The sequence below is a fragment of the Symphodus melops genome (genome assembly GCF_947650265.1).
Source record: "Symphodus melops genome assembly, chromosome: 21".
Taxonomy (NCBI): Eukaryota; Metazoa; Chordata; class Actinopteri; order Labriformes; family Labridae; genus Symphodus; species Symphodus melops.
Genome location: NC_136711.1, coordinates 5,511,599 through 5,528,989, shown reverse-complemented (window position 1 = coordinate 5,528,989; position 17,391 = coordinate 5,511,599). Strand labels below are relative to the sequence as shown.

The window sequence follows — 17,391 nt, the reverse complement described above, 5'->3', positions numbered from 1 at the left end:
CTACCATTTGAGGTTAATTTTCAAAGGAAGAAAGTGCACCATTGTACACGTAAGTACAGCAGAAATCAAGTATATCCTCTGTAAATGTCTATCTGAGTCACAAGTCTCACTGGGTGTGATGTTGTTGGGCCTTGTTTACATCATGTTAACATGGACCGGCTCCTTACTTTGTGTATAAAAGCTGTTTAAATGAGGAACTAGAGAAAAGACTAACATACTGTAATAACTGCTTATTTGGATGCCACGTAAATGTTTTTAGATTATGGTCATTCTGTGTAAATTTACAGCTAATATGCAACTACGAGCAAACTAAAGAGCGCTACCATTAGCCTGCTAAAACATCAATGCAGCTTGTGATGATGGCAATTTTGTTACGTTTCCACTTAATGGTGCTTAATTATGGTACGTTCCATTTGATAAATCTGCCATACAAACGCAAGTGGAGAAGGGTTGGAGGTGTGTCGCTGCATGAGTGCGGAGGATTCAGCGTCTACTGTTAAGAGTATGATGTCCAGCAACGGTACCAGAGACTCACCTTTAATGTCACATTTTCATTAAGGTGACCAACCAAACACATTTGCTAAGGCAGGTTGTTTTAGTAATAGTGGAACTGGGCTAAGCGCCTTAGTTCTGCTTCTCAACTTGGCATCGATACCACTTGTAAAATTCTGAGTTAATCAATTACCTTAAATGTAAAACAACAATTATGATCATTGTCAGTTTAAATCCTAGATCAGTGGCAGCTCAGTTGGAGTCTGCTTTGTTAGAGCAGCTGGATGAACTCATGGCAATGTGAAGCAGCACTAACCTTGCCAGGCAGCATGGTAATTCTCAGCCTTGTGCTCTCCATAACTAGACCTTGAATCAAGTCCTTTATTTCAATAAATAAATAAACATGGAGCGTGCAGCAGTGCAGCGGCAAGGTCACAGTGCTAGCACTGAAGAAAAACACTCGTCGCAGGATTTGCATGTACGTACATGTGACATTGTTTCGTTGTCAATGAAAGAAATGTGTATTGATTGGGTATGGACACATTTTACTTCACTTTTTAGAGTGACATAAAATGCTCATAAAAAGAAGAGATTGTTGTACAGCAATTGAGGAGAAAACATTCCAAACATCTCAGCTGGCTGAACTTTGCTTAGAAGAAAAGGTCAGATTTTCATCAGAGTAGAAGATTGTATAGCTTGTTTCTTTGCAGTGTTTTCATCCATGCATGTGTGTGTGTCACAGCTCTCTTCTTTACGCCTCTTCATTACCCTCTCTCTGTCCTCTGTAGAGAGCCCCCTACACAACCCACTGATCAACTTTTCAGTGGACTGATTCAAATACAGTCTCTCTCTCTCTTTCTCTCTCGCTGCTCTGATGTTGGTTTGTGCGTTTTAAAAAGAAATGGTTTTACAGTATGTAGTCCAAGAGGTGAGTGAACTGCACAAAGTCTGCATCAAGAGATGGCCAAGGCCATGCACAGTGCTAACATGCCAGAGGGATGATCTCTAAATGTAGGTGTGAGGGCGAGCGTCATTATGTATGCTTACAAAACAGTCAAACTGGGTTTGTGGTTCTCAGCTCTGTGTCCTCATGGGACTGGATGGTGCTTCCTTCAGTGGCCTCCGTTTCTCTCAGAGGGTCAAACATGTTTTATTCACATGTATCTGTCCCTGGCTAGCCGTTCGCCCTGCCATCACGCAGGGGAAGAGAGACAGCCCCGCCCACTCAGAGTTGTTGTTAGTGGAGGCATAATGAGGGAGTTTCATTCAAGGAGGATCAACAGAATTTCAAAACTGAAGATAGACTTGTTTCGGTAAGAACAGATAGAACTGAGTCGACGTCGGACTGCACATCTGAATGGAGATCAATTGTCCTGCCCTGTCAGACTTCTGAAAACTCCAGACAGTGTGAGGAAGAAAACAAAGAATTAACATGCTGGATGGCTGCACCAGATGCTCTGACTGCTACAGTTGGGTTAATTGTCAAAGAGTTAGCCTTAATTTTCCTTTATAAAAACTGCATCTCTGTGTGTGGATGTTGGGGGGGGGGGGGGGGGGGGGGGGGAGTTAATTAAGAACCAAGGGAGAAAGGAAAGCCCACCTTCAGTCAGTCTAATGAGTGGGATGAGACCTGCTCTTAATTTTTGTCCACAATGGCGACATTATTCATGAGAATGAATTACTCTGTCAGGCAGACACATGGTCGGGCCGGCTGGCACACACAGCCTGAGGACAGCATGTATCAATGGACTGATAACCCAACAAATTACAAACTGTATTCTTTATTCATGTAAAAAAAAAAAATGGCATGAAGAGAATTTACATTACTATTGCTTATTAAACAAAAAATGAATTATCTAAATATAGGCCTAATAGTGAGAAATAATCAAAACTAAACTTAACATTTAATTGTTAATTCCCCAGACTTAAGCGTGTTGATAACTTTCTGTAATTTCTTAAAATGGCAATATACACATGCTCATTAAGTATGTATGTCTTGTGTTGTTTCATCACACCAGGGGTTGTTGTTGTTTTTCTACTTTCTATCCTCCCCTCCATCTATCTCTTTTCCAGTGTTTGGTCTAGGTTGGGGAAGGTATCCATTAGTCCACATTAGAGCTGACTTCCTGTTTTCTGAAGAAGACAGAGAAGTGTCAATCTGCCCCACAGACCCTAAAGAGGCAATGAGGGTCCCTAACGGAAAGCACATTCTTTTTATTTCATACTCGGTCTGGTCTGAAAGAGCTTACAAAGTCATAGAGGGCTATAACTTTCTTGCCAACAATGTAACACTACTCCACTCATCTACAGGTGGTGATAATGTGCCAAATGTGCTGCAGTGCACCAACAAAGGCAGCGATTAAAAAAAAGTGCTTGCCCTTAAAGATTGAGGGAGGTGAGGCATTTCAAACTCTGGAGATTAATCGATTTTGCAGATGTTTAACAGTGAGGAAATCCATTTCAATCAATCTCAGATCTCAAGGATACACACCTTAGGGTACAACAATTAATTTGTTTAAACTAGCCCCACCCACCATTTTTCTTTTTGCATGTGCTGGGATCTAAAAATAACACGTTTCCATACAGGTATGTGTATCTGGTCTTATCTGGTCAGGATCTCATCAGGGATGAATCGTTTTTTGTTAAGGTAAGATCCTTTTATCTACCAGTAACAGCAGTACCACTGTTCTTTTCAATATGACCATACTCCATGATGAAGCATGGTATGTTCACTTTGCAGAACATTCCTAGCTCTCTGAGGTTCCTTGGGACTGTTGATGAGTGTGGCCTGCCCAAGTATATTAGATTATTTTCTCCTGCTCTGCAAAATTAAACAAAAAATTTAACAAAAGAGAAGGGGGAAGCATTTAATTTTGTCTAAACACACCTTGCAAGCTTTAAACCCAGGGGGAAAATGTTACACTGTTTAACTGGGATAATTGTTTACATATTTGATGAACCTCCCGTGGTCACCATAAATGTCCAGCTTCACCTGCAAGAGCCTCACACTGAAGAAAAACTGAGCACTAACCTCAAACACTGTCCCCTCTTATTTGAAACACTCTAATTGTCTTCATCAACACAAACACACAAGCACCTCTGGGGGCGGTGGGGACGCAACAATGGCGAAGCCCGGGCTTTCTAACTACCCACTCAGTGCAGAATGGCTCCACTGCTACACTGATATGTTGATGGAAATAAGCAGATTTTTAGACTATAATTACACCTCGTCTCCTCGGAGGCAAAGCCGGTTAGAGCGGGGCCTTATGGAATAATTGGGGAGGCAAATGAGAGTGTATCCGTGAACAGGAGACATGAAAAAGAATTCCCTTGCTGGGAATGCTGGACTACCTGGAATGCTGAAAGCCTCCAGAACAGGTGATTAGGCAGGAGTAGGTGTCATTAAAACTCCATTAGCACAAAACCCAACCCCTGGTGCTCTCAGAAAACACACACACTCCACTTTAAGCACAAGTGTGTGTGGTGTGTGCGAGTATCTAATGACTCATTTAGGACCCCTACCTCTGGGAACGTGACAGTAAGGACCCTCTTGCGGCTGGCTCACTAAGTGCCTGCTTATTAATTAAACACAGCTGAAGCTCAGGGGATGGCAGCGGTCCTGCATATCAGCTTGTCAAGTTTCACTCTGTGTGGGGCTAAATGAAAAGGCTCCTCCTGCGAGTGAGGCCCAGCTGGATCCAGCAGCAGACATGTTTGTTGCATGCATCAGAAGTAATTACAAGCAATATTATGAGAAGCCATAACAAAGCCCACCGACGCTGATGTGTGGTCAGACTTGGATTGCCTCCCTGCTGTTTGAGGGATGTAGTAATCCCAACAACCCCCAGGTGTGTGGGTAAATGTGCAGTGCATGTAGGGAGTCATTTGAGCTGCTGTCCTAGATTACAGATATCAGCCACACCTTGAGAATGAGAGAATTGAATCAGTGAAGCAGTGCTGCGAATGCCAATTATCATTCGTCCATTAAAACGCTCTTACCCGGTCTGCTAATTTCCCCTTGAATGTGTTGTTCTAATTATGAATTAAACTCAAATAAGCTTGGGTAATGAAGTTTTATTCATTTCAGGGCCCACACCTTTTCCTCCATGTGTTGTCCTTCTGTACACAACAAGCCGGCTTATTTCCTCCATCCTTGGTTGGACTTCTAGAGGTGTTTGAGGAAGCATTGTTGTGTAATCCCCAGAAATAGACCTCGGCTTGTGGCTTCATCACCTTTGATTGAACTTGTTTATATGGCTTTGTTTAATGCTCTCCTATTGCTTTTCTATAACAGCTTCTGCTGAAATGACACAGAATTCCATTTGCTGTAATGCCTTGGCTATTGCCTTTGTTTGCATTGTGCTGGTAGTCTAGCAGAACCGTAATGAGAGATTGAGCCAGTTGCTCACAAGTCCCATTTTAAGTGAACAGAGGATAGTGCCACTGGAGCTCATTGTGGAGACAGGCAGAACCTGGACTGCAATGGCCCTGCCCTGCCCACTAACATTAATCCTTAAAGCTGGACTATTAACTGAGAGGAAGGGGAAAAAACGGTGTGTGAGTGAGCCACCCAGTCTTAAAAAGAAACTAAACTGAAACTAAACTGCCGTCTTTCAAAATGGAGTAAAGTTTAGTAAATAAAGTTCAGTAAAAAGAAAAAAAGAAAAAAAGAAGTGAAAGAATTGTAGCATTTGGGAGTTTCACTTTAGAGACAATCTTTGGCAAATGAAACGCTGGGGTCTATTTACAGCTTTTTGTCATCATTCAATCTGTCGCGCAGTGCTCCTAACCAAACATCAAATGTTAGTGACTAAGGTATGGAATGACAAGACCAAGATCCAATAGAATGGTCTTCTTGATGTCAGCGTCTGAAGGATTCCCTTAAAAAAAGTCTCATTTATGTAACCTTTTGCTAAAGAGATGGCCATGAAGTCATCATCTATCTGAGGATTTCCTTGGAATGCCTTGAAGGTCATTGTTCAGCATTCCTTTTAAGGTAGAGTGTGTGACATTTTACACATGAATACAGCAGGAATCAAGTATATCCTCTGTGAATGTCTCTTTGAGTGATGACTGTCTACAATGAGGAAGAAGCCAGAGTTTCGCCGGCTGTACTGTTGTCTGAGCTGTGTTTACATGGACGGGACGGTGCTGTTTAAGTCAAGGACTAGAGCAAAGAACAATAACATACTCACTACCACTCACTGCTTATTTAAATGTCACATGTCTTTAGATCAGGGTCATTTTGTGTAAATTGAAGTGCACTATAAAGCTAAGAGTTAACCAAAGTGTGCTAACATTAGCCTGCTAAGACAACAATCTAGACAAGGGGCAATTGAAGCTTGAGCAAAGACACTTTTGTCCGCTACTTGCACTTAAAGGTGCTTAATTAGGGTGCGTTCTAATTCATAACTCTTTCGTGTGAACGTGAGTGGAGAGTGTTTGGAGGTGCGTCGCTGGAGGAGAGCGGAGGCTTCAGAATCTGTTTTGGTTTTATACTGGGCGACATCTACTGTCATCTAAAGTTGCACATTCTTCCTTTAAGACTTTGCTATAGAGCTGTTCTAAAGACTCTTGTTGTGACTTTAATGTAAAACGTACTCTGAGGCATATTCACATTAGAACTGCTGTCACATTTGTGGACCAGAAAGCATTCTCTTGGAGGGTTAGCATGAAAAATTCCCCTTCGAGGTATTTTGTGTTGATTCTTTGTTGTAAATCTCTGGATATGGATTATGTTTGTAATTATTTTTTTTCTTTTAATAGAGAATAATTGTAGAAGATATTTCCACTTGTGCTGGGAAAAAAAAGTTTCTTTACTCAGGTTCTCCTCAGGGCCCAATGATGTGGATCTTCAGTCTTCGTGATGGCTCTCGTAACGGAGCTGGATGGCACTCTGAGCTTCGCTAATTGTACTGAGAGCTACCAGATTGTCTGTCTGTTCTCATTCCCTCTCTTCTTCTTCCCTTTCCTTCTCTTTCTTTTGTCTCTCTCATTCCGTCCGCTGCCTTTACCTGACAGTGTCACGGGTTAATTGTGCTGCAGTGCTCAGCGCCTCAGAGACCTCACTAAGTGAGTCCCGTCTGTTGGGAGAAAGTTCGAGAGTCCCTTTGCTCTTTAGGAAAATACACACTTGTATCGAAGATCTAAACACACAAACACCTACCACACACTTGTAACTAGTGCTGTCATTCTATATATCCCTAATGAGGATAAACTCACTTTTAACCCTGCTGTGAATTACCATTAGATGTGTCTACGCTGACGAGCTCTTCAGTTCGCTATTTTCCCAAAATCAGAGCTCGAAACCAGGCGAAGAGGAGCGAGCGACTCCCCGCATCCTGGAACAAAAAGCCAGCAGGAGCAGATGTTCCACTCCACTGGAGGAACTGGGAGGTGGTCGGTGGTGTTGGGAGGAGGCAGTCTCCAGCCTCCATCTACAGTAAATGTACCAGGGCTTTGTCATTAATCCATCCTCAGTGTGTTTCCTTTGTGAATATAGAAAGCCACACAAAGACACAAACACTCACACAGACTTTACCCACACCTAAATTGTCAAGAATGCCAAAACAGACGATACTTCAAAATGAGATGCTATAGGCCCTCCTGGTGTCATTTCTAAATGTTGTCCCGAAGCCTGGATTTAAACAAACATACGTGTCAGCTACAGATTTAACAAGTAAAACTACTTCTTTACACTAAATTGTTCTTATTTCCTTTGCCTGTACGAAATTTTCAGTTCTTAAATGAACCAAACAACAAGTGTTAGACAACTTGATCCATTCATAGAGTGTCAAATTTGAACTGTGAACCACCGTGATCTTTCCTTTAAAGCTTAATCACATGTCTTATAAGGAATCCCATTCCTGTTATTATTTTGAAATTGTAAGTGAATGTTGCACACTTTTTGTTGCTAATGTGACACAGAGTGGCCGTACCTTAAAGCATAGGGCAAATACAAGCTGTCTTTTTTTTTCAAGTTAGGAGTATGGTAAGGCTTTCAACTCTCTGGATATTTCCAGGAGGAGCTGTATGTGTAAACACAAAACATTTCCCTTGGACTTCACCCGGAGTTTCTTCTGCCATCCCCCTAGTATTTTTTCCGAGGCAAATCTGAGTGAGCTGAGGTGAGAACATAGCAGGATATTAAAGGTAAATTCACCTCGAGCCAGTAGCAGGGGGTGGTGAAGTTTACATCCGATGACTTCTGCATCTTGCAGAGATGCACGCGAACACAGATAACTTACTGTGTTTCTACGGGATCCTAACTCTCAGATGAACTGATTCTATAATTCAATGGAATATTAAGTTTTCACTTGATCATGTCAACATGATGGCCCTGTTACAAGCAGATGCTCAGGACAGCTACTCACTAAACAAAACCCTTGAGGTTTTTTGTGGGAGTAACAGGAAATGTTTGCTGGGCTATTTTTGTCCAGTTGGTGCCACATGATGTTATGTCTGATGTACATTGGACATTATGTCATACTCTAGCTCATCCTCTTAAGTTATTGAACAGTCAGAATGAGTTAATGTCCACCAAACATTTGGCTTAACATCTTGTCTGTGGCTCTTTGTTTAGTGCTACAGCATGTCTTCCCTTTTAGACCAGTTTGAATGTATGACGATGCCTTTATTCGACAAGACACTGCCTTAAACTGAACCTTAAATATTTGTTACTTTCTTCAAATACTTCTTTGAATACACTTTCCTTATCTCCTGAAATGCTTTGTCTACAACAACAGAGGATTTGGGCTCACATGTAATGGAACAAATCTCATTAGACAAATGTTGTTCACTTCTCATGGGCAGGCATTGTTTAAAGATTTAAATGGCATTCCTTCAGGTCTTTGTGAAGGCTGAAAAGCTATTTAATAATTAAAGCGAGAGATTGACTGTAAGGGTACTGTTTAAACAATGTACACTGCATCGTCTGAGGTGCTGGAAGAGTTATGTGTAAGGCAGGTTCAGCCACTTTATCCTGTATAGACAGGGTGTAATTTTGGCGTAAAGTAAAGTTCCTTGATGCATAAGATATGAGATCTTAGAAATTACGTGGATGAAAGCAATCAGAGCATCAACTGTTTTAAGCCTGGCTTACAGTCTGTCCTTATAGTGAATGTTCGCAAACAAAATCAACTTGATTGTGTGTTCTGTTGTTTCCTATTGTGTGTGTGTCCTATAAACAGATGAGGAACGTGGAAGCAGGGGGCTTTACAAGTCACTGGCACTCGCTTTTCTCACTCAACAGAGTTTGTTACAACAGTGTAGGTAACAGTGTGTTAATAGTGTCCACATCTGTGATGGAAATGTTGTGCTTTGACTTGTGTCAACAAAGGAGAAAAACGTTTTTCTCGGCTCGCTGAGAGCCTTTTAGTCTCGAGCCTCTGAATTTTGTGATTTCAGCTCGTGGCTTCACACTTGTCTGACCACCTTCGATAGAATAGTATTAACGAAAACAACTAGGCTCAAGCAGATATGACCACCCTTCCTCAATTACATCACAGCTCTGAAGCCCCATTTCCAGCAAGCGATCCGGTTCAGTTCGGCTCTGTTATCCATTTATTGTCGTAAAATTTTAGGAATGGTACCAAAAAAGTAGGATGGTTCCCCTCTGTTAGTGTGCGAAGGGTACCAATCCAAGCCTATTTTAGTTTTCCCCTTACATGGTTATGGAGGTGTGGAGGGAGGTGGACACTGCTTTTATTCACTTTCTTTTATATTTAGTCTTTTCTGAAAAGGCTACAAAGAAAGTATAAGAAATAAGATATAAGAAACAAAACTGCAAGCCATCGACTCGTAACTTTTCATTCATGATATACACAATGTGCCTTTCTATCTCGTCTTATTTTGGTTATATATGCATTTGTGTTCTTGGAAAATTCAGAAGCTTTTTTTTTTTAAACTCTATTTATCCCCGTGGGGCAATTAGCGCACCAATCGAACCCTCGACCTTCCGGTTTGAGACACGACGACTCTACCCACTGAGCCACAGCCGCCCCCAGTACCCAGTGCTGTAAGGTGAATGACGTGGACGCCCTGCAGTTTTTCTCATCAGAGCAGCGTACAGAGAAGTTGCATATGTCTGTGTGTGCATGTGTGTGTTTTTGTGTGGTGCATCTGCCATCTTACCCCAAACATTTGCCGGAGGTCAGGGTCTCGGAAGCGGAAAGGGATGTTGGAGACGTGTAACCTCTTGGGCTGCTGCTTCTCCGACGAATCGCTGGGCTGCAGGTGGAGCTGCTGGGAGCCCTCCGTCTGTACAACCTCCTCTGCCTGCTGCAGGGAAACACACATGGTGCAACAGATAAGCCCCCGTTGTGTAGGGAAAAAATATATATCCTGAGAGCAATAAAATATAAAGGTGAGAGGCACGATGCTAGAGGGACATGAATAAAACAGATACTTTACAATAGATGAGGATTGACAGGACATGGAGATGAAATATTAATAAAATGGAGAAGTGAGTGAAAGTGAAAGGGCAGGGGAGGGGGGCATCGAAGAAAGCTTTTTGAAACTCAACCCTATGCCTCCCTGTGTAGCTCTAAAAGTGAAGGGTTTTGTTTTTCATCACAGGGATACCCTCCGCTTGCTCCCATCATGCTGATATGTGCCCTGGAAGATTAAGGAAAATGTTGCAAAATTATTAAAAGAAAACATGTGAACCAACAACATAAACTCTGATAGGCCATGAAGAGATGGTAAGTTCTCTGTAAGAGTGAAGGAACAAACTGATTGGTGCATCCTGAACACATAGACTTGCATTTCGGCGCACAGTATGTACAAATTGGACACGTAGGATTTATCTTACATGCAAACATTCAGTGTTATTACAGTAAGAAAATGTGTTGAAAGTGGGGGTTAGGGTTATCTCTTTTTCAATCTTTCTCCCTGTCATGTGTTCAGCTGCTCCATGTTGCCTGAGAACACCTCCAAATCCACTTTGAAGAGCTGCAGTCATGAGTGATGGCTGTTTATGCCACTTTGCTTGTCCTGTTTTCATAAAAGTGACGAAAATACATTGTAATGTAACAATTCAAGTCAAAAAGTTCAAAGAGTAAATGTATTTCAGGTGGCTAAAACCAATAAGCAGTAAAAGCTTATTGAAGTTATCCAGTGAGACCAAACAGGTTTATTTTCCTTCCAGAAATCCACGTTGCACAGAAGGAGCACTGCAGCTCCCAAACCTCCGTTTTTAGCAGGGAGTTCACTTTACATTGATGTCAACTGGATTAGTCACTTTCTCATATGGTGGGCTGGAACCCAAAGGTGAGCAGTGGAGCCATTTTCATGCTGTGCTGGCTCATGAAGCAGCATACAATTCAGCTTTCAAAGACAAACCTGTCGACGACTCTCAAAGCTACTGTTATGTTTTATCTGGTCTCGGGTCCAAACTGCGCCATTTTTCTTTGACTAAATTGGAGTGGTTAAAAATGTTTCCACCTCCATTTTGCGACTTGTCATTACAGAGGTGGTGATGGGTCCTGATGCGGCACCAGTTAATGGTCTAAACCTGAAGTGAACTTTACACTGAAGATAAAACACTGGCTTTATCCAACTCAGATCAGCTTGTGTTGGAAAAGAAAACAGCTGGCCGCGCTCATTTTACTCACCACGTTGTTTAACTCCCCCCTGTGACATCTATAGGATGAACTCCCACCCCCTGCTATCATAAACAGGATAAGCAGGAATGTTGAATGGATGGAAATTATTTAACTGGCCCGTAACCAGCAGACAAGAAAAGCAAACTTTGCAAGATCAGCCTTCACAAGTGAGTAACCACAAGGCCGAGCCATATCAGAACACACAGGGAGCAAGGCCATGGTGTAGTGCTGATATGTATCCTCGGTTTATTGCTGAGCTGCACAATCAATACAGTGTGTTCTCACTCCTGATATGTCAAATATGACAGCTTGGAAAACATCAATATGATTCCATGATTCCATGTGTCTGTGTGTGTTTGTGGTAAATTGAGCAGATTATAGTTTTTGTTGCAAAAACTAAATTAATTTAGAGGGGGAGAAGAAACTCATTATTAAAATTTACTCTGAGAAAAGAGGAATAAAAAAGTGTGTCAATCCCCTGCCGATGAAGCAGAGGGAGCAATGGGTTAAAGAGATGGCCTCGCTCTTTTCTAGTCTTCTGACTAGGCTTTCACGCCACAGGTCCAGGGAGACTGGAATGACCTGGGAGCTCCTCTTAATTATTTTCTTCTTGTTATAAATTAAGGGCTCACTTGAATTCAAAGAAAATGCTTTTTTCAAGTCCCCTCCTCGGCTCAGTGAAATGCTTTTGACCTTTTGAAAAGAAAAGCCTTTCTGGCTATCGAAACCATCTGTCTGTTTGTCAGTGCTTTTAACTGGGTTAGTCTGTTGTTTGCTGGGAGAAAGGGGAGAGAGCAGAAGGGGCTGATGTACATAATGAATCAGACAAGGGGGGTGGGGGTGGGGGGGTGGGGTTGGGGTGGAGGGATGAAGAGAGAACGAATGAAAAAGACAGAGATGGAGACGGAACGATGATGTCAGCTAAACCTGCCCCGATCAATGAGAGAGAAGTGCTGAAGGTAGCAGCATTCATACCGACAGAGCGAGAGAGGAGAAGAGACAGAGAGAGACAGACAGAGGGAGAGAGGGAGAGAGAGAGAGAGGGAGAGAGAGCATCAAGAAAGTAAAAGAGAGAGAGTTCAGAGACGCATGCAGGATAAGTGCTGATTGAAGGGAGAACAGTAAAAAGGGAGAGACAGGCAAGTGAGGATAATAGCATTACATCACACACACACACACACACACACACGCACACACACACACACACACACACACACACACACACACACTCAGAGCTGAATAGGCAAGGAGTGCGCCACAGAATGGGACACAGAAATAATCAGATGCTTGTGTGTGTGTGTACGTGAGACACACACACACACACGCACACACACACACACAACACAAAACACAGACACACATACACACACAACACAACACACACACACACACACACACACACACACAGAGTTTAATAGCAAAGAGCTCATATCAATCCTTGGCCGGTGGCAGACACTGGGACCCTGTGATGATAAAGCACACTCTCCCAGGCACTTAGTCCCTTGTCTACACACACACTCACACATATACACACACTCACACATACACACACACACACACACACACACACACACACACACACACACACACACACACACACACAGAACGTGGCCACAGGGCCGGGTGTTGCAGGACAGATGGATGGTGCGGACAGGCCTGTAATTATCCCCTCGGCCGTCCTGCACCTCCTCTACATGTCAACACCCACTGAACTTATGTGACACACAACACACCGACGCTCAGCTATATACAACTTCTCCACTACGGCTACTGGACTCTTGTGAGACAAATTATGAATAGGTTTTGGCAGAGTTTAATTAAGTCCTATATTTAATTCACCATCAAAAATGTATACACCACAGGCTTCAGAAGTTTACTTAGTGAGTATCCAACACCATCATGTCAAATACAGCACCTAAAGCCCGATTTATACTTCTGTGTCTTCACTTTAAACACTACAGTAGTAAACAGGCTGATTTCTATGCTACTTATATCAGTCTCTGCTCGTTTGTGTACAGGAAGCGGCGACTGAAACCAACTGGATCATTCTGGAGTCGGAGCGTACAGATCATAAGCAGCAGTTGATCAAACTGCAATTAGTGCAAAAAAAGAAAAGACATGGAGACATGGAAGGAGAAGGAATGTTTGGCTGCTGAATGAGTGGACGCAGAGGACGGGGGAAGGTTATAAATTTAGGAAACACATCACAATGCCACCCGGCAAACCAATCACAGGGCTTGCAGTCTGCGTCGTTACAACACATTGGTGTAACGACGTCTTCCTTCCTGCCTTACACGATGCGTGCCCAAGTCCGCTCGTGTATGTACACAGTCTGATACACCATGTGGAAGTATGCCACTCGCCCATTGTTGGTTTGCAAAGCTGCCAAGAAGCAGAAAGAAGACACAACCACTCATGGGCTTAGTCCATTCTGTTAACTGTTGATGTTTTTTGTTATTTCTGAGAAGCCGACCGTGACCCTCTTCCTACATCCACATATACCGAGCAGCTCAGAACACAAAAAGTGCCCACGCTGCGCAAATACAACATATTTTTGTGGCGACAGGAGCCATTTAAATCACCTCATATAGTGGCCTGATGTCTTGTTTGATCATGGATGCATTTACATCTGCTGCGGACTGTACTCGAGTACTTCGCCCCGCCTTCAAGCCGATACGATATGTTAGTGTTCACACTGATCAAATAAAAAGGACGTCAGGTCTGAGTCCTGAATGTGAAACCCACCCTTAGTGTTCAACGTGATATTACAGTGTAACAATATGAAATAGTGCTGCTAAATCCCAAGGAGTGGATTGTTTATTGTGAAACTTGACAGGTACTGTGATTCACATTTTGTTACGTTTGCTTTAAACATTTGGATTTGCTGCTGCGAGTGAGTTGCACATGAGTATGATGACGAGAAACATTTAATAAACAGCGAGAGAGGTTATCAGTTTGTTACACAGTTGTGAGTGTTGTGTTTACAACAGTTTTTTGTTTTTTTTTGCTGCTCCAAATGGACAGAGAAAATGCTAATTACAGGAAACAAATGAAATATGTTCACAGGGATAAAGCAAACATGAAGGCTTAACACAAAGTTAATCCAAGCAAAATGAGATTTCCTGCAACATTTTTCTGCTAAGGTTACTACTTTTTTTTTTTCGTAACAAAAGTTTATGATGAGCCATAATTACTGACACAAATCTGGATGAAAAATTGAACTAAAGTGTATCAAAAAGTTATTTGTTTACAGAAAAACCGGAAGGGGGCTCTAAAAGGATTTGTTTTTAAGACACAGATTTTATTTTTCATTTTTTTCACAATGGCCCAAAAAAAGTCAATCAAATTCAATCAACATTTCATTTTTTTTCGAATACGTTCTGTAGATTTGCTTAAAATATATTTAAAGACACAAATTCACGCATGTGTAGTGATCATAAACTGTCCGACCATGAACATCCCTCTTCATCACCTTGTTCTCTCCTCTTATCCCCTCCCTCCTGCCCAGAGCTAAGCAGCCTTCCACAGGGAGCTGCCTTGGTTCCTTCTGGTCTTTTAATTTGTGTTAATTGCATGTTAATCGAGCCACATCTGTCTGAGCAGAGGAGCAGAGGTGGGGGGAGGGTGATTGCATCAAAACGCTAAACTGGTAGAACCTGAAGACTTTCAGTCAGTGTATGTCAGGCAGGTGGAACATGTAAAAACTGTGTTGCCATTTGTCTGCAAGAAAGTAAGTAAACAATTACAGTATGTCATTTAAAAGTCCGGAAAAAGAGAACATGTTCAAAGTCTTCAGCGATTACACTGCATCGTGATGTCTTAATGTATTTAACAGGGTAGCGATGGCAACAGCAGGATAGGATACGGCCCTGAAGGAGCCTAGGCACCGCTGGTGGTAGAGGTGGCAGTGAGGATGGAAGTATGCAGGATGTGATGAGTGGACCTGGTCACTGTTAAGATGGAATGGAGGTGAGGAGGAGGGTTGCAGCGGTCAGACGGAAACGACAGACTGACGGAAAACGGGAGGGAAAATGCGAGAGCAGCAAGATGATTGGTCGATAGAAGTCGTGGCAGAATCTGGTTGGTTAAGTACAAAAACAAACGCTCCTGATTAGCTGATGACATGAAAACAGAGGGAGAGTGAGACGGGGATAATGTGTTGTATTTCAAAAGTGCTGTATTTGGCAACTTGGGAACGGTGAGTCACTGATGACTTCAGAAAGCCTGGTGTTGTTGTGTGACTTTAATTATTGTCTTCTCTGTTTAAACACCATTTAGACCTTTGAAAACCAGTGTTTTATAAACACAGATACAAGGATTATTCACATTACATCGTCATTTACATGGTTAGTCAATTGCACAGTAGGCTATGTTCTTTACTCTCATTCAAAACAGCCAATGCGTTACAAATCCCTACATAGAAAAAGTCCCGCTCCCTGTTCCGCTCAGTTCTTCCATCCGGTGGCTGAGGTCTTTCATTAAGCTTAGCATGGTATGGAATGGAAGAGCTTTAAGGCTGTAAGCCCTCCTCTGCCTCAGTCACAGAGCTCAAACCCGTCTCCCTGCCCTTCCTTCTTTCTCCCTCTGTGGTCACCCTACCATCCGCCATCCACGCTATGTGAGCAGTCAGGCAGGAAGAGGAAATAATTACATGAACATTATCATACACAAACAGCCCATACTTCCTCCTCTGTCACCACGGAAACAGTTCGGAGCGGTACAGTATGTGCGTGCCTGTGTGTCTGAGGAAGGATGCTCTGCAAAACTAATCTACCCAACCTCTTATGCCAGCTCCACATGTGCACACGCAAAACTCCCTCCACATGTTCACTCGAAAACACAGTAACGACACATCTGAGAGCTCTAACAGAGTGTGTAATCAGCTTTAGATGTTTGAGGCGCTTTTTTGCTGTGTGTGTGTGTGTGTGTCTGTGAGAGAGATCGAGAGAGAGAAAGAGACTTGCTGAGCTCAGCAGTGCGTCTGCGGCCTACCTTCCCCGGGCGGATAATGGAAGTTATCAGATGGGAGCCCCACCAGACAGGTAGATTACAAACGGTTAGGCTGCTACAGAGACTCCTCTCACCAGGGATTACACCAAGACACACACGTGCGTGTGCATGCACGCACTCAAGCGCATGCACACGCACATACGCGTGAAACAGTCTAAGGCAGAAAGACTGTGAACAACATCACTTTTTTAAGACTAAAGGTCTGAACAGAAAGGACTCAAGACATGACTCTGAATAAACGAAAAAGACGACATCAGCTGTTTGGATTATATGAACAAAAACCTGCCACAGCATCCACTGGGAAGATGTCCGACGTCACTGAACAGAAAGATACTGATGTTACCATAGCAGCCAGTGCACTCGCCCGATTACCATCCAATGCAGTCTTCATAAAGAACTCTCACTAATCCGTCAGCCATAGACTTTATGAAAGAAGTGGACATGGTCTCTGAGTCTGAAAAGCACATGATGCTCAAGGCCACTATGGAGGATTGCAGTGGTGAAGTGATGGTGTGTGTGTGTGTGCATGTCTGAGTGTGTGTGTGTGTATGTGAAGCTCCTGCTCTGTGCTTTCACACCGAGCCTCTCGCCCTCCTCTTCCGCTCACACAATGCCAAAGAGTGTAAAAGTGTTGAACCATGATATTCATTTCAATGTAGTCTAACTGCTTTCATTTTTTTTTTATTATTATGACATCATGTTGTCTGTGAAATAACTTTATTTATTTCATCAGGGTTGTCTTAGGTAATCCTTGTATTTATATATTAGATGTTTAGTGTAATAGAATCGACCTGATAAAGTGGTGTTTTAAGCCGACATTGAACATGTGCATGGTGTCTTTTTCTTTATCCTGCAGCAGCCGTGTCTCCTGACAGGAACAGTTACAGCTCGTGACAAACTCTCCACAGCGACCGTAAAACACTCCCAGTGATGCTGACTGTACTGGAACTTGTCCCGTCGCTGGACTCCCCTCTCTCCCATGCCTTCCTGCCGTGCTACAATCTGATTGGCCCTGACAGGTTGAAAGTTTCTCAAGCAGAGATGAGTGCCGCGGACGTACTGTACTTAGCGTTGCCTGCTTGTGTGCACGTGTGTGTTTGCACTTCTGCGCTGAAATTCAGCGGAAATATAAAATAGTCTGTCGGTGACATGAAGCCACCGCTCTGTGTGTGCGACATGCACAGCGAAGGCCCAAAGGAAGCTACCAAATCTTTGTGAAATGCTAAGATGGTGAACTGCTCTCTCCTCACTTTTCTGAAGCTCATTTACTTTCTTGTTTTATGTA

The 17,391-nt window shown here is 42.8% G+C and overlaps 1 protein-coding gene across 8 annotated transcripts in view; it reads right to left on the bottom strand.

Annotated features, from left to right (window-relative positions):
• Positions 1 to 17,391, bottom strand: part of rbfox3a (RNA binding fox-1 homolog 3a) — a 499,685-nt gene that overhangs the window by 43,925 nt on the left and 438,369 nt on the right. For 7 of the 8 annotated variants that reach the window (XM_079372546.1, XM_079372552.1, XM_079372551.1 and 4 more), the window contains one exon: positions 9,625 to 9,771. In XM_079372546.1, the coding sequence (XP_079228672.1) occupies positions 9,625 to 9,771 (147 nt within the window). The remainder of the gene's footprint in view (positions 1 to 9,624; positions 9,772 to 17,391) is intronic. The other variant, XM_079372549.1, reaches the window with a different exon arrangement.